The 27,776-nt window shown below is 39.4% G+C and overlaps 1 protein-coding gene across 6 annotated transcripts in view; it reads right to left on the reverse strand.

The window, feature by feature from the left end:
• Positions 1-20,612, reverse strand: part of map3k20a (mitogen-activated protein kinase kinase kinase 20a) — a 120,097-nt gene extending 99,485 nt beyond the window's left edge. For 5 of the 6 annotated variants that reach the window (XR_009802993.1, XR_009802994.1, XM_061880023.1 and 2 more), the window contains exon 1: positions 20,422-20,612. Coding sequence is in view for 3 of the 6 variants with exons in the window: in XM_061880023.1 (XP_061736007.1) it covers positions 20,422-20,426 (5 nt within the window). In the remaining 3 variants the exon portion in view is untranslated. The remainder of the gene's footprint in view (positions 1-20,421) is intronic. The other variant, XR_009802995.1, reaches the window with a different exon arrangement.
• Positions 20,613-27,776: the final 7,164 nt, after the last annotated feature.

A 27,776-nucleotide genomic window follows, 5' to 3' on the forward strand; every position in this document is an offset into this window, starting at 1 on the left:
AATTATTATTTTTGCTCTTTTTCTTACATTTTTTCACAGATGTTTTTTTCCCTTTGTGTAAATGCAATAAAATAATACGACTGTGTGCATAACAGTGAGTCATAAATCCTGCCTGTTGCAAAATGTTTTAATGTTGATTTACACATTTAATAATGTTTATTTAAGGTTGTTGTAATTTTTCAAATTAATTTATAAGTCATTTATTTTAATTTTTTTTCTAGTTAACCAACTAACTAGACTTTGTTTATATTTTAAGTGTATTTTATTTCATATTTTGGGAGTTTCTAATATTTAAGAAATTAATTTATAAGTTAATGGTATTATTTTCTTTAATTAACTCATAAATTAAATTTTCAAATATTAGAAGTTAATATTATTATATATATATATATATATATATATATATATATATATATATTTTTTTTTTTTTTATTGCGATGAGGTGGCGACTTGTCCAGGGTGTACCCCGTCTTTTGCCCGGATGCAGCTGAGATAGGCTCCAGGGACCCCAAAAAGGACAAGCGGTAGAAAAATGGATGGATGGATGTGTGCATAACAGTGAGTCATAAATCCTGCCTGTTCAAAAATGTTTTAATGTTGATTTACACATTTAATAGTGTTTATTTAAGGTTGTTGTAATTTTTCAAATTAATTTATAAGTCATTTATTTTTATTTTTTTTCTAGTTAACCAACTAACTAGACTTTGTTTATATTTTAAGTGTATTTTATTTCATATTTTGGGAGTTTCTAATATTTAAGAAATTAATTTATAAGTTAATGGTATTATTTTCTTTAATTAACTCATAAATTAAATTTTCAAATATTAGAAGTTAATATTATTATATATATATATATATATATATATATATATTTTTTTTTTTTTATTGCGATGAGGTGGCGACTTGTCCAGGGTGTACCCCGTCTTTTGCCCGGATGCAGCTGAGATAGGCTCCAGGGACCCCAAAAAGGACAAGCGGTAGAAAAATGGATGGATGGATGTGTGCATAACAGTGAGTCATAAATCCTGCCTGTTCAAAAATGTTTTAATGTTGATTTACACATTTAATAATTTTTATTTAAGGTTGTTGTCATTTTTCAAATTAATTTATAAGTTATTATTTATTTTTTTCTAGTTAACCAACAAACTAAACTTTGTTTATATTTTAAGTGTATTTTATTTTATATTTTGGGAGCTCCTAATAATTTAGAAATTAAGGTATAAGTTAATACTATTATTATTTTTTTATTAACTTAAAAATTGTTTAAATATTAGAAGTTTATATTATTATTATTATTATTATTATTATTTTATTTTTATTTAGATTAGATGGCGACTTGTCCAGGGTGTACGCCGCCTTCCGCCCGAATGCAGCTGAGATAGGTTTTAGCACCTCCCCGCGACCCCGAAAGGGACAAACAGTAGTAAGTGGATGGATGGATGAATGGATGGATGTATGGATGAATGGATGGATGTATGGATGTATGGATGGATGTATGGATGAATGGATGGGTGAATGGATGGGTGAATGGATGTATGGATGAATGGATGGATGTATGGATGAATGGATGGATGTATGGATGTATGGATGGATGGATGAATGAATGGATGGATGTATGGATGTATGGATGGATGAATGGATGGATGGATGTATGGATGGGTGAATGGATGGGTGAATGGATGGGTGGATGGATGGGTGGATGGATGGGTGGATGGGTAGATGGATGGATGGATGGATGGATGGATGGATGTGTGCATAACAATGAGTCATAAATCCTGCCTGTTCAAAAATGTTTTAATGTTGAGTTAATGTTTATTTAAGGTTGTTGTAATTTTTCAAATTAATTTGTAAGTTATTTTTTCTAGTAAACCAAATAACTAAACTTTGTTTACATTTTAAGTGTATTATATTTAGGGAGCTTCTAATATTTTAGAAATTAATGTACGAGTTAATAGTATTATTATTTTTTAATTAACTTATAAATTATTTTTTTTAAATATCAGAAGTTAATATTATTATTAGTATATATATTTTATTTTATTTATGTTTTCTTGCGATGAGGTGGCTACTTGTCTTGGGTGTACCCCGCCTTCCGCCCGAATGCAGCTGAGATAGCCTCCAGTGTTTGAAGCAGACATAAACGTTGCCTCATTTCTAGATCATTATTGCAATTTAAAATGTGGTCTTAAGTTCTTTAAAAATGCTAAAGACTACGACCACCTTTTCCTTTTCAGTCCTGTCTCACATTCCTCCGTCTGTCAGCTCTGGACACTCGTGTACTTACTACTTCTACTGGGTCGAACAGGAAGTCTGCTGATTAGACTTAGCACTGCTGCACCTAGCTGCAGGCTTGGGTATCACTCTAACATGAATACTAGAGTGTAGAACAGGGTTGTCAAAAAGTGGTTTTCATTGAGGGCAGTTATGACTTTTAACAGTGAATAATGTATGAATATGCCTCTGGATTTCATTTTTAATGTTATAGTTTTAAGTAGACTGACGATTTTACAGTAGAAACTTTACATTTCCCAAATTTTACTGTAAAAAAAATTTTTTTTTAATCTTTTAAAACATTTTACAGTAAATGGAAAAACCGTACCACTGTTTTTTGAGGGAGTTTACGGAAAAGCTGGCAGCTTAGTTGCCACAATTTTTGTGTTAAACGTACATTGTTTTTTAAAACATTATATTGTTCATGGAAAAACTGTACAAGTCCTTTTTTTTTTTTTTAATTCTGGCAACTTAGCTGCCGGTTTTTGTAGCGTAAAAACAAACGTACGGTCTTTCCAAACCGATAAAAACAACAACCCTAGATTTCACTGTCAAAAACTGGCAGAATTTTAACGTAAAAAACAGTAGTTTTTTTTCCTCAATTCACAGTAATGTGCTGTAAATAACAACGTAAAATTTATTGGCATTTTTTTGTATTTGATGGGCAGTTTGCTGTAAAGTTAAGCATTTTTATTTAGACAAAAAATGTTTTGGAAAGTATGATAATATACTGTAAAATGTGTTGCAATATTAGATACTATCCATCCATCCATTTCCTACCGCTTATTCCCTTTTGGGGGCGCTGGTGCCTATCTCAGCTAAAATCGGGCGGAAGGCGCAGTACACCCTGGACAAGTCGCCACCTCATCGCAGTATCGGACACTATTAAAGTTGAAAATGTATGCAATTTCAAGCAGTACATATATTTAGTGAGAAAATATGAAGTACTTTAATGACACAAATCATTTCCAGGTGTTTGCGGGCCTGATTAAATAATATCGTGGGCCGCATCTGGCAACCGGGCCTGGAGTTTGACCCCCGTGGTGTAGACACAAATTATGAAAATATCACGACCCCTCCAGGGTTGAAGAGGGTGTACTCAGCCTCTCACCCACTGTTGTTTGAGATAGGCTCCAGCTTATCTGTGACCTTGAAGAGAACAAGCAGTATGAAAAATGGTCGGCTGTTCATACTTGGCAAAAAAAGCCAAACAAAAGTACAGATGTTCTTTTCACCAATTAACAAAGTGAACATAAAGCTGTAAATAATGTGACTAATTCAATGTATTTACTATGATGATGAACTTGTGTGATGACTATTTTGCTGATAGTACAAACCCCGTTTCCATATGAGTTGGGAAATTGTGTTAGATGTAAATATAAACAGAATACAATGATTTGCAAATCCTTTTCAACCCATATTCAGTTGAATATGCTACAAAGACAACATATTTGATGTTCAAACTCATAAACATTTTTTTTTTTTTTTTTACAAATAATCATTACCTTTAGAATTTGATGCCAGCAACACGTGCCAAAGAAGTTGGGAAAGGTGGCAATAAAAACTGATAAAGTTGAGGAATGCTCATCAAACACTTATTTGGAACATCCCACAGGTGTGCAGGCTAATTGGGAACAGGTGGGTGCCATGATTGGGAATAAAAACAGCTTCCCAAAAAATGCTCAGTCTTTCACAAGTAAGGATGGGGCGAGGTACACCCCTTTGTCCACAACTGCGTGAGCAAATAGTCAAACAGTTTAAGAACAACCTTTCTCAAAGTGCAATTGCAAGACATTTGGGGATTTCAACATCTACGCTCCATAATATCATCAAAAGGTTCAGAGAATCTGCAGAAATCACTCCACGTAAGCGGCATGGCCGGAAACCAACATTGAATGACCGTGACCTTCCATCCCTCAGACGGCATTGTATCAAAAACCGACATCAATCTCTAAAGGATATCACCACATGGTCTCAGGAACACTTCAGAAAACCGCTGTCACTAAATACAGTTGGTCGCTACATCTGTGAGTGCAAGTTAGAGCTCTACTATGCAAAGCGAAAGCCATTTTTCAACAACATCCAGATGATCTCTGGGCCAAGATCATCTAAGATGGACTGATGCAAAGTGGAAAAGTGTTCTGTGGTCTGACGAGTCCACATTTCAAATTGTTTTTGGAAATATTCGACATCGTGTAATCCGGACCAAAGGGGAAGCGAACCATCCAGACTCTTATCGACGCAAAGTGTAAAAGCCAGCATGTGTGATGGTATGGGGGTGCATTAGTGCCCAAGGCATGGGTAACTTACACATCTGTGAAGGCACCATTAATGCTGAAAGGTACATACAGGTTTTGGAACAACATATGCTGCCATCTAAGCGCCGTCTTTTTCATGGACGCTCCTGCTTATTTCAGCAAGACAATGCCAAGCCACATTCAGCACTTGTTACAACAGCGTAGCTTCGTAAAATAAAGAATGCGGGTACTTTTCTGGCCGGCCTGCAGTCCAGACCTGTCTCCCATGGAAAATGTGTGGCGCATTATGAAGCGTAAAATACGACAGCGGAGACCCCGGACTGTTGAAGGACTGAAGCTCTACATGAAAAAAGAATTCCACTTTCAAAGCTTCAACAATTAGTTTCCTCAGTTCCCAAATGTTTGAGTGTTGTTAAAAGAAAAGGTGATGTAACACAGTGGTGAACATGCCCTTTCCCAACTACTTTGGCACGTGTTGCAGCCATGAAATTCTAAGTTAATTATTATTTGCAACAAAAAAAAAGTTTATGAGTTTAACATCAAATATGTTGTCTTTGTAGCATATTCAACTGAATATGGCTTGAAAAGGATTTGCAAATCATTGTATTCTGTTTATATTTACATCTAACACAATTTCCCAACTCATAACCATGAATTGATTAACGTGGACCCCAACTTAAACAAGTTGAAAAACTTATTGGGGTGTTACCATTTAGTGGTCAATTGTACGGAATATGTACTGTACTGTGCAATCTACTAATAAAAGTTTCAATCAATCAATCAATCCACCCCCTGCCGCAACAGAAAATAGTCCGGTACAGCCCAGTTATTCCAGTACCCAAAACAAATTTTGGAGAGTGAAAAAAATGTCATATTGTCCTCGTAGTGTGTGTTGAAAGACAAAAAAATAAAACACCAGATGATGGCATCCTTTTTGATTCTGTTAAAAGTACTGAGCAAAAAAAAACACAAAAAAGATGAATTCCAGTTGTAATGGCAAGAAGAATTAAACCACCATTCAAGCAGCGTGGCTCTGTTATTGTCCGTAGGTTCCCACATTTGCAGCTCAGCCGTTTTGCCTTTTTAAAAGCCCGTTACCTCGCTCTTCATTGGGATTGTTATCCATCCAGGCATGATGGGCCTCAATTGTCACAGAGGGGAGTCTTTGCTTTGCCGCCATTAAGGTGGATTCATGCTACATTCAGCCCTGGCAGGAAGCTGCTCCGTGGTGCCCCGCCCCCCCGTGTTGTCCATCCACTCAAGCAGGGTCACTTTATGGCCCTCACTTAACAGCAAACAGATTTAAGCGCCGCTCTCACACTGAAGAGATAACACATAAAACTGTCCTCATGTCAACTCACTCGGCCATTTCATTAGGTACACCCGCACAACCTACGGTACATTCAATCAATCAATCAATCAATCAATCAATGTTTACTTATATAGCCCGAAATCACCAGTGTCTCAAAGGGCTGCACAAGCCACGACGACATCCTGGGCTCAGATCCCACATCAGGGCAAGAAAAAACTCAGCCCAATGGGATGACAATAAGAAACCTTGGAGGGGACCCCAGGCGACCGGTGTAATGGACGTCAGACATTCTGATGCATTGTGGTTGAGGTCTGTACTTTAGGTCCTCTCTTTTTCATCTTTCAGCTACCGTATTTCCTTGAATTGCCGCCGGGTATAGAGTATGCGCCTGCCTAGAATTACTGCCGGGTCAAACTCGTTTCGCAAAATGTTATTTTTATTAGCGCATGTCTAGAATTTCCGCCGGGTCAAACTCGTTTCACGAAATAATTAGCATATGCCTAAAATTTCCACCGGGTCAAACTCGTCACGTCACGAGTGACACTTCACCTGTCATCATTTTCAAAATGGAGGAGGCTGATTTCAATCATTTGAAATCGCATAAAGGGAAGAAGATTAAGAGCTATTCAGTAGGATTTAAGGTCCAAGCTATTGAATATGCTAAAAAGAACAGTAATCAGCTATGTTTTATTAATATACCGTAGCTGCGTGTGTCAAATATGAGTCATTCCCGCCTCCTGGTGGTAGAGGGCGCTATTGATTCTTCTTGCGACTACTCGGCTGCAGAAGAAGTGACAACAAGCAGCAAGAGTGAGCAGTGATCGTTTATTTTTTCCTCTCGCTTGCACTTTTAACATGGAGGATTACATATCTAAAATAAAACAGTTTTCTAAACTGGACTTTCAATCGAAGCAGGAGGTAATAAAGGAAGATCTCCATCGAGACAGAGAGACTTTTAAAACTGAAGAAAGATAAGGAAGACTTCTATAAACAAGTTTTTGATGCTTTTGATCAGAAGGAGCTGCGCATGGACTTCATTTATAAGTAAAGGTAAGACCATAATAACGTTTTTTTTAATTAAATGTGCTTTTCATGATGGTATACTTACATCACACTCAAATTTATAAGCGCAGGCCTAAATTTACCGCATGCCTTTGGTAAGTGCCGGAGTGAGAAGAGGTTTTAAATTAATTAGCGCCCCGGCGGCAATTCAAGGAAAAACGGTATTCAACTGCCGGACTGCAGCTTGTTGACACACCAGCATGTATCCAGTGTGTGGAGGACTACAGGGCAGCTTTTATTATGTGTTTAAATACTCACACTCCAGCATGTATCCAGTGTGTGGAGGACTACAGGGCAGCTTTTATTATGTGTTTAAATACTCACACTCCAGCATGTATCCAGTGTGTGGAGGACTACAGGGCAGCTTTTATTATGTGTTTAAATACTCACACTCCAACATGTATGCAGTGTGTGGAAGACTACAGGGCAGCTTTTATTATGTGTTTAAATAGTCACACTCCATCATGTATCCAGTGTGTGGAGGACTACAGGGCAGCTTTTATTATGTGTTTAAATACTTACACTCCAGCATGTATCCAGTGTGTGGAGGACTACAGGGCAGCTTTTATTATGTGTTTAAATACTCACACTCCAACATGTATCCAGTGTGTGGAGGACTACAGGGCAGCTTTTATTATGTGTTTAAATACTCACACTCCAGCATGTATCCAGTGTGTGGAGGACTACAGGGCAGCTTTTATTATGTGTTTAAATACTCACACTCCAACATGTATGCAGTGTGTGGAAGACTACAGGGCAGCTTTTATTATGTGTTTAAATAGTCACACTCCATCATGTATCCAGTGTGTGGAGGACTACAGGGCAGCTTTTATTATGTGTTTAAATACTCACACTCCAGCATGTATCCAGTGTGTGGAGGACTACAGGGCAGCTTTTATTATGTGTTTAAATACTCACACTCCAGCATGTATCCAGTGTGTGGAGGACTACAGGGCAGCTTTTATTATGTGTTTAAATACTCACACTCCAGCATGCATCCAGTGTGTGGAGGACTACAGGGCAGCTTTTATTATGTGTTTAAATACTCACACTCCAGCATGTATCCAGTGTGTGGAGGACTACAGGGCAGCTTTTATTATGTGTTTAAATACTCACACTCCAGCATGTATCCAGTGTGTGGAGGACTACAGGGCAGCTTTTATTATGTGTTTAAATACTCTCACACCAACATGTATCCAGTGTGTGGAGGACTACAGGGCAGCTTTTATTATGTGTTTAAATACTCACACTCCAGCATGTATGCAGTGTGTGGAGGACTACAGGGCAGCTTTTATTATGTGTTTAAATACTCACACTCCAGCATGCATCCAGTGTGTGGAGGACTACAGGGCAGCTTTTATTATGTGTTTAAATACTCACACTCCAGCATGTATGCAGTGTGTGGAGGACTACAGGGCAGCTTTTATTATGTGTTTAAATACTCACACACCAACATGTATCCAGTGTGTGGAGGACTACAGGGCAGCTTTTATTATGTGTTTAAATACTCACACTCCAGCATGTATCCAGTGTGTGGAGGACTACAGGGCAGCTTTTATTATGTGTTTAAATACTCACACTCCAGCATGTATCCAGTGTGTGGAGGACTACAGGGCAGCTTTTATTATGTGTTTAAATACTCACACTCCAGCATGCATCCAGTGTGTGGAGGACTACAGGGCAGCTTTTATTATGTGTTTAAATACTCACACTCCAACATGTATCCAGTGTGTGGAGGACTACAGGGCAGCTTTTATTATGTGTTTAAATACTCACACTCCAGCATGTATCCAGTGTGTGGAGGACTACAGGGCAGCTTTTATTATGTGTTTAAATACTCACACTCCAGCATGCATCCAGTGTGTGGAGGACTACAGGGCAGCTTTTATTATGTGTTTAAATACTCACACTCCAACATGTATGCAGTGTGTGGAGGACTACAGGGCAGCTTTTATTATGTGTTTAAATAGTCACACTCCATCATGTATCCAGTGTGTGGAGGACTACAGGGCAGCTTTTATTATGTGTTTAAATACTCACACTCCAGCATGTATGCAGTGTGTGGAGGACTACAGGGCATCTTTTATTATGTGTTTAAATACTCACACACCAACATGTATCCAGTGTGTGGAGGACTACAGGGCAGCTTTTATTATGTGTTTAAATACTCACACTCCAGCATGCATCCAGTGTGTGGAGGACTACAGGGCAGCTTTTATTATGTGTTTAAATACTCACACTCCAGCATGTATCCAGTGTGTGGAGGACTACAGGGCAGCTTTTATTATGTGTTTAAATACTCACAATCCAGCATGCATCCAGTGTGTGGAGGACTACAGGGCAGCTTTTATTATGTGTTTAAAAACTCACACTCCAGCATGTATCCAGTGTGTGGAGGACTACAGGGCAGCTTTTATTATGTGCTTAAATACTCACACTCCAGCATGTATGCAGTGTGTGGAGGACTACAGGGCAGCTTTTATTATGTGTTTAAATACTCACACTCCAGCATGTATCCAGTGTGTGGAGGACTACAGGGCAGCTTTTATTATGTGTTTAAATACTCACACTCCAGCATGCATCCTGTGTGTGGAGGACTACAGGGCAGCTTTTATTATGTGTTTAAATACTCACACTCCAGCATGTATCCAGTGTGTGGAGGACTACAGGGCAACTTTTATTATGTGTTTAAATACTCACACTCCAGCATGTATGCAGTGTGTGGAGGACTACAGGGCAGCTTTTATTATGTGTTTAAATACTCACACTCCAGCATGCATCCAGTGTGTGGAGGACTACAGGGCAGCTTTTATTATGTGTTTAAATACTCACACTCCAGCATGTATCCAGTGTGTGGAGGACTACAGGGCAGCTTTTATTATGTGTTTAAATACTCACACTCCAGCATGTATGCAGTGTGTGGAGGACTACAGGGCAGCTTTTATTATGTGTTTAAATACTCACACACCAACATGTATCCAGTGTGTGGAGGACTACAGGGCAGCTTTTATTATGTGTTTAAATACTCACACTCCAGCATGTATGCAGTGTGTGGAGGACTACAGGGCAGCTTTTATTATGTGTTTAAATAGTCACACTCCAGCATGCATCCAGTGTGTGGAGGACTACAGGGCAGCTTTTATTATGTGTTTAAATACTCACACTCCAGCATGTATGCAGTGTGTGGAGGACTACAGGGCAGCTTTTATTATGTGTTTAAATACTCACACTCCAGCATGTATCCAGTGTGTGGAGGACTACAGGGCAGCTTTTATTATGTGTTTAAATACTCACACTCCAACATGTATCCAGTGAGTGGAGGACTACAGGGCAGCTTTTATTATGTGTTTAAATACTCACACTCCAGCATGTGTCCAGTGTGTGGAGGACTAGAGGGCAGCTTTTATTATGTGTTTAAATACTCACACTCCAGCATATATGCAGTGTGTGGAGGACTACAGGGCAGCTTTTATTATGTGTTTAAATAATCACACACCAACATGTATCCAGTGTGTGGAGGACTACAGGGCAGCTTGTATTATGTGTTTAAATACTCACACTCCAGCATATATGCAGTGTGTGGAGGACTACAGGGCAGCTTTTATTATGTGTTTAAATACTCACACTCCAGCATGCATCCAGTGTGTGGAGGACTACAGGGCAGCTTTTATTATGTGTTTAAATACTCACACTCCAACATGTATGCAGTGTGTGGAGGACTACAGGGCAGCTTTTATTATGTGTTTAAATACTCACACTCCAGCATGTATCCAGTGTGTGGAGGACTATAGGGCAGCTTTTATTATGTGTTTAAATACTCACACTCCAGCATGTATCCAGTGTGTGGAGGACTACAGGGCAGCTTTTATTATGTGTTTAAATACTCACACTCCAGCATGTATGCAGTGTGTGGAGGACTACAGGGCAGCTTTTATTATGTGTTTAAATACTCACACACCAACATGTATCCAGTGTGTGGAGGACTACAGGGCAGCTTTTATTATGTGTTTAAATACTCACACTCCAGCATGTATGCAGTGTGTGGAGGACTACAGGGCAGCTTTTATTATGTGTTTAAATACTCACACACCAACATGTATCCAGTGTGTGGAGGACTACAGGGCAGCTTTTATTATGTGTTTAAATACTCACACTCCAGCATGTATCCAGTGTGTGGAGGACTACAGGGCAGCTTGTATTATGTGTTTAAATACTCACACTCCAGCATGTATCCAGTGTGTGGAGGACTACAGGGCAGCTTTTATTATGTGTTTAAATACTCACACACCAACATGTATCCAGTGTGTGGAGGACTACAGGGCAGCTTGTATTATGTGTTTAAATACTCACACACCAACATGTATCCAGTGTGTGGAGGACTACAGGGCAGCTTTTATTATGTGTTTAAATACTCACACTCCAGCATGTATCCAGTGTGTGGAGGACTACAGGGCAGCTTGTATTATGTGTTTAAATACTCACACTCCAGCATGCATCCAGTGTGTGGAGGACTACAGGGCAGCTTTTATTATGTGTTTAAATACTCACACTCCAACATGTATCCAGTGTGTGGAGGACTACAGGGCAGCTTTTATTATGTGTTTAAATACTCACACTCCAGCATGTATCCAGTGTGTGGAGGACTACAGGGCAGCTTTTATTATGTGTTTAAATACTCACACTCCAGCATGCATCCAGTGTGTGGAGGACTACAGGGCAGCTTTTATTATGTGTTTAAATACTCACACTCCAACATGTATCCAGTGTGTGGAGGACTACAGGGCAGCTTTTATTATGTGTTTAAATACTCACACTCCAGCATGTATGCAGTGTGTGGAGGACTACAGGGCAGCTTTTATTATGTGTTTAAATACTCACACTCCAGCATGTATCCAGTGTGTGGAGGACTACAGGGCAGCTTTTATTATGTGTTTAAATACTCACACTCCAGCATGTATGCAGTGTGTGGAGGACTACAGGGCAGCTTTTATTATGTGTTTAAATACTCACACACCAACATGTATCCAGTGTGTGGAGGACTACAGGGCAGCTTTTATTATGTGTTTAAATACTCACACTCCAGCATGTATCCAGTGTGTGGAGGACTACAGGGCAGCTTTTATTATGTGTTTAAATACTCACACTCCAGCATGTATCCAGTGTGTGGAGGACTACAGGGCAGCTTTTATTATGTGTTTAAATACTCACACTCCAGCATGTATCCAGTGTGTGGAGGACTACAGGGCAGCTTTTATTGTGTGTTTAAATACTCACACTCCAGCATGCATCCAGTGTGTGGAGGACTACAGGGCAGCTTTTATTATGTGTTTAAATACTCACACTCCAACATGTATGCAGTGTGTGGAGGACTACAGGGCAGCTTTTATTATGTGTTTAAATAGTCACACTCCATCATGTATCCAGTGTGTGGAGGACTACAGGGCAGCTTTTATTATGTGTTTAAATACTCACACTCCAGGATGTATGCAGTGTGTGGAGGACTACAGGGCAGCTTTTATTATGTGTTTAAATACTCACACACCAACATGTATCCAGTGTGTGGAGGACTACAGGGCAGCTTTTATTATGTGTTTAAATACTCACACTCCAGCATGCATCCAGTGTGTGGAGGACTACAGGGCAGCTTTTATTATGTGTTTAAATACTCACACTCCAGCATGTATGCAGTGTGTGGAGGACTACAGGGCAGCTTTTATTATGTGTTTAAATACTCACACTCCATCATGTATCCAGTGTGTGGAGGACTACAGGGCAGCTTTTATTATGTGTTTAAATACTCACACTCCAGCATGTATCCAGTGTGTGGAGGACTACAGGGCAGCTTTTATTATGTGTTTAAATACTCACACTCCAGCATGCATCCAGTGTGTGGGGGACTACAGGGCAGCTTTTATTATGTGTTTAAATACTCACACTCCAACATGTATGCAGTGTGTGGAGGACTACAGGGCAGCTTTTATTATGTGTTTAAATAGTCACACTCCATCATGTATCCAGTGTGTGGAGGACTACAGGGCAGCTTTTATTATGTGTTTAAATACTCACAGTCCAGCATGCATCCAGTGTGTGGAGGACTACAGGGCAGCTTTTATTATGTGTTTAAATACGCACACTCCAGCATGTATCCAGTGTGTGGAGGACTACAGGGCAGCTTTTATTATGTGTTTAAATACTCACACTCCAACATGTATCCAGTGTGTGGAGGACTACAGGGCAGCTTTTATTATGTGTTTAAATACTCACACTCCAGCATGTATCCAGTGTGTGGAGGACTACAGGGCAGCTTTTATTATGTGTTTAAATACTCACACTCCAGCATGTATGCAGTGTGTGGAGGACTACAGGGCAGCTTTTATTATGTGTTTAAATACTCACACTCCAGCATGTATGCAGTGTGTGGAGGACTACAGGGCAGCTTTTATTATGTGTTTAAATACTCACACTCCAGCATGTATGCAGTGTGTGGAGGACTACAGGGCAGCTTTTATTATGTGTTTAAATACTCACACACCAGCATGTATCCAGTGTGTGGAGGACTACAGGGCAGCTTTTATTATGTGTTTAAATACTCACACTCCAGCATGTATCCAGTGTGTGGAGGACTACAGGGCAGCTTTTATTATGTGTTTAAATACTCACACTCCAGCATGCATCCAGTGTGTGGGGGACTACAGGGCAGCTTTTATTATGTGTTTAAATACTCACACTCCAACATGTATGCAGTGTGTGGAGGACTACAGGGCAGCTTTTATTATGTGTTTAAATAGTCACACTCCATCATGTATCCAGTGTGTGGAGGACTACAGGGCAGCTTTTATTATGTGTTTAAATACTCACAGTCCAGCATGCATCCAGTGTGTGGAGGACTACAGGGCAGCTTTTATTATGTGTTTAAATACGCACACTCCAGCATGTATCCAGTGTGTGGAGGACTACAGGGCAGCTTTTATTATGTGTTTAAATACTCACACTCCAACATGTATCCAGTGTGTGGAGGACTACAGGGCAGCTTTTATTATGTGTTTAAATACTCACACTCCAGCATGTATCCAGTGTGTGGAGGACTACAGGGCAGCTTTTATTATGTGTTTAAATACTCACACTCCAGCATGTATGCAGTGTGTGGAGGACTACAGGGCAGCTTTTATTATGTGTTTAAATACTCACACTCCAGCATGTATGCAGTGTGTGGAGGACTACAGGGCAGCTTTTATTATGTGTTTAAATACTCACACTCCAGCATGTATCCAGTGTGTGGAGGACTACAGGGCAGCTTTTATTATGTGTTTAAATACTCACACTCCAGCATGTATCCAGTGTGTGGAGGACTACAGGGCAGCTTTTATTATGTGTTTAAATACTCACACTCCAACATGTATCCAGTGTGTGGAGGACTACAGGGCAGCTTTTATTATGTGTTTAAATACTCACACTCCAGCATGTATCCAGTGTGTGGAGGACTACAGGGCAGCTTTTATTATGTGTTTAAATACTCACACACCAACATGTATCCAGTGTGTGGAGGACTACAGGGCAGCTTTTATTATGTGTTTAAATACTCACACTCCAGCATGTATGCAGTGTGTGGAGGACTACAGGGCAGCTTTTATTATGTGTTTAAATACTCACACTCCAGCATGCATCCAGTGTGTGGAGGACTACAGGGCAGCTTTTATTATGTGTTTAAATACTCACACTCCAGCATGTATGCAGTGTGTGGAGGACTACAGGGCAGCTTTTATTATGTGTTTAAATACTCACACTCCAGCATGTATCCAGTGTGTGGAGGACTACAGGGCAGCTTTTATTATGTGTTTAAATACTCACACTCCAGCATGTATCCAGTGTGTGGAGGACTACAGGGCAGCTTTTATTATGTGTTTAAATACTCACACTCCAGCATGTATCCAGTGTGTGGAGGACTACAGGGCAGCTTTTATTAAACACCATTAATGTGTTCAAATGCTCACTCGTTCTCGGTCCTACTCGATATAGGAAAATAATACAACACAATACAACACAACACAACACAACATCAAATATGTCCAGCAACTTATTCAATGTTCAGACTGAGGTTACTACTATAATCACTGAAAGTTATTCTATGATCAATTATTAATCTGTTATTAAACATCATACACGCAGCAGCAGAGGGAAATGTACACATCCATTTTCTACCGCTTGTCCCTTATTGTACTGGAAACTAAGACTTGTTGGAGTCGCACTCAATTGAGTAGAAATATGTTCTGTTGAGAGAAGGAACAGCAAGCAAGACTAAAACTGTGTAAGAGCTTTGATTCAACTAACTAACTAACTAACACAAAGGATGCCCTGCCTTATAAAACAACTAGTTCACTACTTGGCATACACACTAGTTGACATACTACTCTTTGGCATACATAGTAGTTGGCATACTACTCGTTGGCATACATAATAGTTGGCATGCATAATAGTTGGCATGCATACTAGTTAAAATACATACCAGTTGGCATACATATTAGTTGGCATACTAGTTAAAATACACACTAGTTGGCATACACACTAATTGGCATACTACTTGTTGGCATACATACTAGTTGGCATACTACTTGTTGACATACATAATAGTTGGCATGCATACTAGTTGGCATACATACTAGTTAAAATACATACCAGTTGGCATACATAATAGTTTAAATACACACTAGTTGGCATACTATTCGTTGGCATACATGGTAGTTGGCATACTACTCGTTGGCATACATAACAGTTGGCGTGCATACTAGTTGGCATACATACTAGTTGAAATACAAACCAGTTAGCATACACAATAGTTTAAATACACACTAGATGGCATACTACTCGTTGGCATACACACTAGTTGGCATACTACTCGTTGGCATACATACTAGTTGGCATACACACTTGTTGGCATAGATAATAGTTGACATGCATACTAGTTAAAATACATACATGTTGGCATACATACTAGTTGACATACACACTAGTTGGCATACACAATAGTTGGCATACACAATAGTTAGCATACACACTAGTTGGCATACACACTAGTTGGCATACACACTTGTTGGCATACATACTAGCTGGCATATATACTAGTTGGCATGCATAGTAGTTGGCATACATACTAGTTGGCATACTACTCGTTGGCATACATACTAGTTGGCATACACACTTGTTGGCATAGATAACAGTTGACATGCATACTAGTTAACATACATACCAGTTGGCATACATACTAGTTGACATACACACTAGTTGGCATACACAATAGTTAGCATACACACTAGTTGGCATACACACTAATTGGCATACATACTTGTTGGCATACACACTAGTTGGCATACACACTAATTGCCATACATACTAGTTGGCATATATACTAGTTGGCATGCATAGTAGTTGGCATACATACTAGTTGGCATACACACTAATTGGCATACATACCAGTTGGCATATACACTAATTGGCATACACACTAATTAACATACATACTAGTGGCATACACAGTAGTTGGCATATACACTAGTAGACATATACAATAGTTGGCATACACATTAGTTGGCATACACACTAATTGGCATACACACTATTTGGCATACACACTAATTGCCATACATACTAGTTGGCATATATACTAGTTGGCATGCATAGTAGTTGGCATACATACTAGTTGGCATACACACTAATTGGCATACATACCAGTTGGCATACACAATAGTTGGCATATACAATAGTTGGCATACATAGTAGTTGGCATACTAGTTTACGTACATACTAGTTGTCATTTACAGTATTTGACGTAGTGTACATACTAGTTGGCTTACATACATAATATTTGGCGTAGTGTACATAATAGTTGGCTTACATACATCATATTTGGCGTAGTGTACATAATAGTTGGCTTACATACATCATATTTGACGTAGTGTACATACTAGTTGGCTTACATACATAATATTTGGCGTAGTGTACATAATAGTTGGCTTACATACATCATATTTGGCGTAGTGTACATAATAGTTGGCTTACATACATCATATTTGACGTAGTGTACATATTAATTGGCTTACATACATAATATTTGGTGTAGTGTACATAATAGTTGGCTTATATACATCATATTTGGCGTAGTGTACATAATAGTTGGCTTACATACATCATATTTGACGTAGTGTACATATTAATTGGCTTACATACATAATATTTGGTGTAGTGTACATAATAGTTGGCTTATATACATCATATTTGGCGTAGTGTACATAATAGTTGGCTTACATACATATTTGGCGTAGTGTACATACTAGTTGGCTTACATACATAATATTTGGCGTAGTATACATAATAGTTGGCTTACACACATCATATTTGACGTAGTGTACATACTAATTGGCTTACATACATAATATTTGGTGTAGTGTACATAATAGTTGGCTTATATACATCATATTTGGCGTAGTGTACATAATAGTTGGCTTACATACATATTTGGCGTAGTGTACATACTAGTTGGCTTACATACATAATATTTGGCGTAGTGTACATAATAGTTGGCTTACATACATAATATTTGGCGTAGTGTACATACTAGTTGGCTTACATACATCATATTTGGCGTAGTGTACATAATAGTTGGCTTACATGCATCATATTTGGCGTAGTGTACATAATATTTGGCTTACATACATAATATTTGGCGTAGTGTACATAATAGTTGGCTTACATACATAATAATTTGCGTAGTGTACATACTAGTTGGCTTACATACATAATATTTGGCGTAGTGTACATAATAGTTGGCTTACATACATAATATTTGGCATAGTGTACATAATAGTTGGCTTACATACATAATATTTGGCGTAGTGTACATACTAGTTGGCTTACATACATCATATTTGGCGTAGTGTACATAATAGTTGGCTTACATACATCATATTTGGCGTAGTGTACATAATAGTTGGCTTACATACATAATATTTGGCGTAGTGTACATAATAGTTGGCTTACATACATAATATTTGGCGTAGTGTACATAATAGTTGGCTTACATACATATTTGGCGTAGTGTACATAATAGTTGGCTTACATACATAATATTTGGCGTGGTGTACATACTAGTTGGCTTACATACATAATATTTGGCGTAGTGTACATAATAGTTGGCTTACATACATAATATTTGGCGTAGTGTACATAATAGTTGGCTTACATACATAATATTTGGCGTAGTGTACATAATAGTTGGCTTACATACATATTTGGCGTAGTGTACATACTAGTTGGCTTACATACATAATATTTGACGTAGTGTACATAATAGTTGGCTTATATACATCATATTTGGCGTAGTGCACATACTAGTTGGCTTACATACATAATATTTGGCGTAGTGTACATAATAGTTGGCTTACATACATAATATTTGGCGTAGTGTACATAATAGTTGGCTTACATACATAATATTTGACGTAGTGTACATAATAGTTGGCTTATATACATCACATTTGGCGTAGTGTACATACTAGTTGGCTTACATACATAATATTTGGCGTAGTGTACATAATAGTTGTCTTACATACATAATATTTGGCGTAGTGTACATAATAGTTGGCTTACATACATATTTGGCGTAGTGTACATACTAGTTGGCTTACATACATAATATTTGACGTAGTGTACATAATAGTTGGCTTACATACATAATATTTGACGTAGTGTACATAATAGTTGGCTTACATACATAATAGTTGGCATACATACATAATATTTGGCGTAGTGTACATAATAGTTGGCTTACATACATAATATTTGACGTAGTGTACATAATAGTTGGCTTACATACATAATATTTGGCGTAGTGTACATAATAGTTGGCTTACATACATAATATTTGGCGTAGTGTACATAATAGTTGGCTTACATACATAATATTTGGCGTAGTGTACATACTAGTTGGCTTACATACATAATATTTGACGTAGTGTACATAATAGTTGGCTTACATACATAATATTTGACGTAGTGTACATAATAGTTGGCTTACATACATAATATTTGGCGTAGTGTACATACTAGTTGGCTTACATACATAATATTTGGCGTAGTGTACATAATAGTTGTCTTACATACATAATATTTGGCGTAGTGTACATAATAGTTGGCTTACATACATAATATTTGGCGTAGTGTACATAATAGTTGGCTTACATACATCATATTTGGCGTAGTGTACATAATAGTTGGCTTACATACATAATATTTGGCGTAGTGTACATACTAGTTGGCTTACATACATAATATTTGACGTAGTGTACATAATAGTTGGCTTACATACATAATATTTGGCGTAGTGTACATAATAGTTGGCTTACATACATAATAGTTGGCATACATACATAATATTGGGCGTAGTGTACATAATAGTTGGCTTACATACATAATATTTGGCATAGTGTACATAATAGTTGGCTTACATAAATATTTGGCGTAGTGTACATAATAGTTGGCTTACATACATATTTGGCGTAGTGTACATAATAGTTGGCTTACATACATAATATTCTGCGTAGTGTACATAATAGTTGGCTTACATACATAATATTTGGCGTAGTGTACATACTAGTTGGCTTACATACATAATATTTGACGTAGTGTACATAATAGTTGGCTTACATACATAATATTTGGCGTAGTGTACATAATAGTTGGCTTACATACATAATAGTTGGCATACATACATAATATTGGGCGTAGTGTACATAATAGTTGGCTTACATACATAATATTTGGCATAGTGTACATAATAGTTGGCTTACATAAATATTTGGCGTAGTGTACATAATAGTTGGCTTACATACATATTTGGCGTAGTGTACATAATAGTTGGCTTACATACATAATATTCTGCGTAGTGTACATAATAGTTGGCTTACATACATAATATTTGGCGTAGTGTACATAATAGTTGGCTTACATACATAATATTTGGCGTAGTGTACATACTAGTTGGCTTACATACATAATATTTGGCGTAGTGTACATAATAGTTGGCTTACATACATAATATTTGACGTAGTGTACATAATAGTTGGCTTATATACATCATATTTGGCGTAGTGTACATACTAGTTGGCTTACATACATAATATTTGGCGTAGTGTACATAATAGTTGGCTTACATACATAATATTTGGCGTAGTGTACATAATAGTTGGCTTACATACATAATATTTGACGTAGTGTACATAATAGTTGGCTTACATACATAATATTTGACGTAGTGTACATAATAGTTGGCTTATATACATCATATTTGGCGTAGTGTACATAATAGTTGGCTTACATACATAATATTTGGCGTAGTGTACATAATAGTTGGCTTACATACATAATATTTGGCGTAGTGTACATAATAGTTGGCTTACATACATAATATTTGGCGTAGTGTACATAATAGTTGGCTTACATACATAATATTTGGCGTAGTGTACATACCGCATGCATGGACGTTGTCGAGGTTCTGACTTCAAGCAGCTGCTGGTTGGAGAAGCAGCACAAAGTGAGGGCAGAGAAGAAGTAAAAAGAAAGTGTTCCAGTAAATGTTGTTTGTGTGTTACTGTTACAACACACTCTGGCCCGCCAACACCGGCCTTTTACTGCTTGCACAACTTCTTCCTGTCCGCCTGTCATAGCCCGGTCTCACACTCTCGTGACAACAGCGCCCTCTGCTGGCCTCACACTCTCATGACAACAGCGTCCTCTGCTGGCCTCACACTCTCATGACAACAGCGTCCTCTGCTGGCCTCACATTGTAACGACAACAGTGCTCTCTGCTGGCCTCACATTGTAACGACAACAGTGCGCTCTGCTGGCCTCACATTGTCACGCCAACAGCGTCCTCTGCTGGACAAACACATAATTGCAGTTTGGTGTCGCCTGGCAGTAACTTGGATGAACTCATTAAGAAGTGTCGCATAGTTTGTGTCTTAAAAAGTTGCTGTCGACATCCATAGATTTGCAACTAAAAAATACTCCAAAATATACTTGCTTTAGAACAATTTAAAATGACATTGTCCTGTTGACCACAAACATCTCATAGCAATGACAAATTAAGCATCCTGTATTTTCTGTATAAAATCCCTTAAAATAATGAAAAAACAAAACAAAACAATTGGACTTGACCTGGGTCTGCATGATTAGTTACACAGCTGAATTAAAGACACGGTAGGACAAATGTGACCCTCACTGTTGACAATCAACCTTTTCACTTACCTCAACTATTTGTTTTTATTCAGTGACACTTCTCTTTATGTTTGAGATTATTATTTCTGTTACTTTTTTACCCTTTTATTTCTGGGGCTGAGGTTGCTGAGGTAGTTAAAAATCTCCTCGGCGGCAAGGCCCCAGGGGTGGATGATATCCGGCCAGAGTTCCTTAAGGCTCTGGATGCTGTGGGGCGGTCTTGGTTGACAAGACTCTACAGCATCGTGTGGACATCGGGGGCGGTACCTCTGGATTGGCAGACTGGGGTGGTGGTTCCTCTCTTTAAGAAGGGGGGACCGGAGGGTGTGTTCCAACTATGGTGGGATCACACTCAGCCTTCCTGGTAAGGTTTATTCATGTGTACTGGAGAGGAGGCTACGCCGGATAGTCGAACCTCGGATTCAGGAGGGACAGTGTAGTTTTCCTCCTGGTCATGGAACTGTGGACCAGTTCTATACTCTTAGCAGGGTCCTTGAGGGTGCATGGGAGTTTGCCCAACCAGTCTACATGTGCTTTGAGGACTAGGAGAAGGCATTTGACCGTGTCCTTCAGGAAGTCCTGTGGGGAGTGCTCAGAGAGTACAGGGTATCGGACTGTCTTATTGTGGCGGTCCGCTCCCTATAAGATCAGTGTCAGACCTTGGTCCGCATTTCTGGCAGTAAGTCGAACACGTTTCCAGTGAGGGTTGGACTCCGCCAAGGTTGTCCTTTGTCACCCATTCTGTTCATAACTTTTATGGACAGAATTTCTAGGCGCAGTCAAGGTGTTGAAGGGTTCCGGTTTGGTGGCCGCGGGATTAGGTCTCTGCTTTTTGCAGATGATGTGGTCCTGATGGCTTCATCTGGCCAGGATCTTCAGCTCTCACTGGATCAGTTCGTAGCAGAGTGTGAAGTGACCGGAATGAGAATCAGCAACTCCAAGTCCGAGTCCATGGTTCTCTCCCGGAAAAGGGTGGAGTGCCATCTCCGGGTTGGGGAGTAGACCCTGCCCCAAGTGGAGGAGTTCAAGTACCTAGGAGTCTTGTTCACGAGTGGGGGAAGAGTGGATCGTGAGATCGACAGGCGGATCGGTGCGGCGTCTTCAGTAATGCAGACGCTGTATCAATCCGTTGTGGTGAAGAAGAAGCTAAGCCGGAAGGCAAAGCTCTCAATTTACCGGTCCATCTACGTTCCCATCCTCACCTATGGTCATGAGCTTTGGGTCATGACCGAAAGGACAAGATCACGGGTACAAGCGGCCCAAATGAGTTTCCTCCCCCAGGTGGCGGGGCTCTCCCTTAGAGATAGGGTGAGAAGCTCTGTCATCTGGGGGGAGCTCAAAGTAAACGAGAGGAGCCAGATGAGTTGGTTCGGGCATCTGGTCAGGATGCCACCCAAACGCCTCCCTAGTGAGGTGTTTAGGTCACGTCCAACAGGTAGAAGGCCACGGGGTAGACCCAGGACACGTTGGGAAGACTACGTCTCCCAGCTGGCCTGGGAACACCTCAGGATCCCCCGGGAAGAGCTAGACAAAGTGGCTGGGGAGAGGGAAGTCTGGGCTTCCCTGCTTAGGCTGCTGCCCCCGTGACCCGACCTGGGATAAGCGGAAGAAGATGGATGGATGGATGGATTACCGTTTTAGGCAGTTATTGTGATTGTCTATCTGCTTGTGGTGAAGAGGAAGGCAGTACATTGCTAGCCACTGTGATGAAATGTAGGACAGGGGGTTGGAGGGAGTGTTATTATTAGGGACCAAATGTCCCTTTGGGACAGAGGACCCTATTGTATTTCTAAGGTTTTGTTATTTTTATGCCGCCGACTCTTTGAGCTGTAATTTGACCCCCTTAACATGCTTCAAAACTCACCATATTTTACACACACATCAGGACTGGCGAAAATTTCCATCTAATGGAAAAAAAACAACCCAAAACTCAAAATTGCGCTCTAGCGCCTCCTAGGAAAAAACACAGACAAAACTGCTTGTAACTTCCGTCAGGAAATTTGTGGTGACATGAAACAAAAACCTCTATGTAGGTCTGACTTAGACCTACATTTCATACACTTACATCTTTCAGCAATAATCAACAGGAAGTTGGCAAAAAAAACAGTCAAAACAAAAGTTTCCTAAAAAAAATTTCATTTTTGCCTCTTTGAGCTGTAATTCGACCCCCTTAAAATGCTTCAAAACTCACCAAACTGGACACACACATCAGGACTGGTGAAAATTGCGATCTAACAAAAATTAAAAAAAAATTAAAACTCAATATTACGCTCTAGCGCCCCCTAGGAATAAAACACAGACCAAACTGCCTTTGGGAAGAAAACACAGACAAAACTGCTTGTAACTTCCGGTAGGAATGTCGTAGAGACACGAAACAAAAACTTCTATGTAGGTCTCACCTAGACCTACATTTCATTCATTGACATCCTTCAGCAAAAATCCACAGGAAGTTGGCAATTACCCCTTCAAAACAAAAGTTTTGTAAAAACCTGTCACCTTTTTTCAAACATTATCTCCTCTGAGCGCGTTTGTTGTGTCGGCTTCAAACTCGCACAGGAAAGAGATTGAACCCTTTTGATCAAAAGTCGAGGAAAGAGTTTTGATAACTGCTCCGGTTTTGATTTTACGAGCCTTCGAAGAACCGCAAGGCTGATGCTGCTGCCATCTCAAGATGGTAGGTACTGTGCGGGTAAAGATATGTTGACTGGGTGAAAAAAGGAGGCAACAGTTTGACACCAGGATACAGAGAAGGTAGGTAACGTGCAGGTAAAGATATGTTGACTGGGTGATGGCAGGAAGCACCAGTATGTATGGGTGACAGAAAGAAGCACCAGTGTGACCCCAGGATGCAGGGAAGGTAGGTAATGTGCAGGTAAAGATATGTTGAATGGGTAAAGGCAGGAAACACCAGCAAAAGTCGGTCCCGTCCATCGCTGCTTGCAGCTTTTATTTTACTTTTATTATATTTCTGTAATATCTTGTAATATTTCTTTTGTATTTGTTTAATTATTTATTAATTGTTTTGTATTTTTTGGGCATGGTGTATTATGATTTCCCTATGAAATTAATGAATAATATTTAGGAACTAATAAAAAAAAAACTGCACACATTATATTCTAATATTGTCATCTCTTTTGTGGGCGTGTCAGTTAGTTCTAGTGTTGCTGTCTGTTATGAATACTTTTTCAGCAATTGCACCAATTTATTGCATATTGTACTTCTGTTTTTGTTTGAAAAATACATTTCGTAAATGAACAAACTAGCTTGATCGCAGTTTCACGTTCGTACACCACTTGGAATTAGTCTGATATTCACCGCCGTGTTAAATATCGTGTCTGTTTTGCAGGATTTTTTTCCTATTGCTACCAAAGACTAAAAAATGGGAGCCATTACCTCCCTGCTTGGCACTCAGCTTCAAGGCTTGGAATTGGGGGTTAAATCACCAAAAATGATTCCCGAGCGTGGCAACTGCTGCTGCTCACTGCTCCCCTCACCTCCCAGGGGGCGAACAAGGGCTGGGTCAAATGCAGAGGATATTTTCGCCACACCTAGTGTGTGTGTGTGTGTGTGTGTGTGTGTGTGTGTGTGTGTGTGACTATCATTGGTACTTTAACTTTTAATTGTAATACCTTGTTTATAAATAATGTTTAAAAAAAAAAATCTAGCCTGCTTGCACTTTCAACATTTTTAGAACAACATATTTAAATTACTTTAATATTCCTGATCATATTTAATATTATGTCTAGTATGTGTTCTATTGTTCCCAAGTCTGTATTGTGATTGCACTGATTTATTGCAAATGTGTTGGTACACTACTTTCAGTTAGTCTGATATTTACTGGACTCTCACACTATTATGTTAGATCCACTATGGACTGGACTCTCACACTATTATGTTAGATCCACTATGGACTGGACTCTCACACTATTATGTTAGATCCTCTATGGACTGGACTCTCACACTATTATGTTAAATCCACTATGGACTGGACTCTCACACTATTATGTTAAATCCACTATGGACTGGACTCTCACACTATTATGTTAGATCCACTATGGACTGGACTATCACACTATTATGTTAGATCCACTATGGACTGGACTCTCACTATTATGTTAGATCCACTATGGACTGGACTCTCACACTATTATGTTAGATCCACTATGGACTGGACTTTCACACTATTATGTTAGATCCACTATGGACTGGACTCTCACACTATTATGTTAGATCCACTATGGACTGGACTCTCACTATTATGTTAGATCCACTATGGACTGGACTCTCACACTATTATGTTAGATCCACTATGGACTGGACTCTCACACTATTATGTTAGATCCACTATGGACTGGACTCTCACACTATTGTGTTAGATCCACTATGGACTGGACTCTCACACTATTATGTTAGATCCACTATGGACTGGACTCTCACACTATTATGTTAGATCCACTATGGACTGGACTCTCACACTATTATGTTAGATCCACTATGGACTGGACTCTCACACTATTATGTTAGATCCACTATGGACTGGACTCTCACACTATTATGTTGGATCCACTATGGACTGGACTCTCACACTATTATGTTAGATCCACTATGGACTGGACTCTCACTATTATGTTAGATCCACTATGGACTGGACTCTCATACTATTATGTTAAATCCACTATGGACTGGACTCTCACACTATTATGTTAGATCCACTATGGACTGGACTCTCACACTATTATGTTAGATCCACTATGGACTGGACTCTCACACTATTATGTTAGATCCACTATGGACTGGACTCTCACACTATAATGTTAGATCCACTATGGACTGGACTCTCACACTATTATGTTAGATCCACTATGGACTGGACTCTCACACTATTATGTTAGATCCACTATGGACTGGACTCTCACACTATTATGTTAGATCCACTATGGACTGGACTCTCACTATTATGTTAGATCCACTATGGACTGGACTCTCATACTATTATGTTAGATCCACTATGGACTGGACTCTCACACTATTATGTTAGATCCACTATGGACTGGACTCTCACACTATTATGTTAGATCCACTATGGACTGGACTCTCACACTATTATGTTAGATCCACTATGGACTGGACTCTCACACTATTATGTTAGATCCACTATGGACTGGACTCTCACACTATTATGTTAGATCCACTATGGACTGGACTCTCACTATTATGTTAGATCCACTATGGACTGGACTCTCACTATTATGTTAGATCCACTATGGACTGGACTCTCACTATTATGTTAGATCCACTATGGACTGGACTCTCATACTATTATGTTAGATCCACTATGGACTGGACTCTCACTATTATGTTAGATCCACTATGGACTGGACTCTCACACTATTATGTTAGATCCACTATGGACTGGACTCTCACTATTATGTTAGATCCACTATGGACTGGACTCTCACACTATTATGTTAGATCCACTATGGACTGGACTCTCACACTATTATGTTAGATCCACTATGGACTGGACTCTCACACTATTATGTTAGATCCACTATGGACTGGACTCTCACTATTATGTTAGATCCACTATGGACTGGACTCTCATACTATTATGTTAGATCCACTATGGACTGGACTCTCACACTATTATGTTAGATCCACTATGGACTGGACTCTCACTATTATGTTAGATCCACTATGGACTGGACTCTCACACTATTATGTTAGATCCACTATGGACTGGACTCTCACACTATTATGTTAGATCCAGTATGGACTGGACTCTCACATTATTATGTTAGATCCACTATGGACTGGACTCTCACACTATTATGTTAGATCCACTATGGACTAGACTCTCACTATTATGTTAGATCCACTATGGACTGGACTCTCACACTATTATGTTAGATCCACTATGGACTGGACTCTCACACTATTATGTTAGATCCACTATGGACTGGACTCTCACACTATTATGTTAGATCCACTATGGACTGGACTTTCACACTATTATGTTAGATCCACTATGGACTGGACTCTCACACTATTATGTTAGATCCACTATGGACTGGACTTTCACACTATTATGTTAGATCCACTATGGACTGGACTCTCACACTATTATGTTAGATCCACTATGGACTGGACTCTCACACTATTATGTTAGATCCACTATGGACTGGACTCTCACACTATTATGTTAGATCCACTATGGACTGGACTCTCACACTATTATGTTAGATTCACTATGGACTGGACTCTCACACTATTATGTTAGATCCACTATGGACTGGACTTTCACACTATTATGTTAGATCCACTATGGAGTCCAGTCCAGGGATGGGGCCCCCACATCTGCGGTCACCTCCAAGGTTTCTCACTGTCATCCCATTGGGTTGAGTTTTTCCTTGCCCTGATGTGGGATATGAGCTGAGGGTGTGGTTGTGGCTTGTGCAGCCCTTTGAGACACTGGTGATTTAGGGCTATATAAGTAAACATTGATTGATTGATTGAAAAAAAGTCGGTATAGCTCGGTGGGTAGAGTGGCCGTGCCGGCAACTTGAGGGTTGCAAGTTTGATTCCCGCGTCTGCCATCCTAGTTACTG

The sequence above is a fragment of the Nerophis ophidion genome, linkage group LG19 (genome assembly GCF_033978795.1).
Source record: "Nerophis ophidion isolate RoL-2023_Sa linkage group LG19, RoL_Noph_v1.0, whole genome shotgun sequence".
In the NCBI taxonomy this organism is placed as follows: domain Eukaryota; kingdom Metazoa; phylum Chordata; class Actinopteri; order Syngnathiformes; family Syngnathidae; genus Nerophis; species Nerophis ophidion.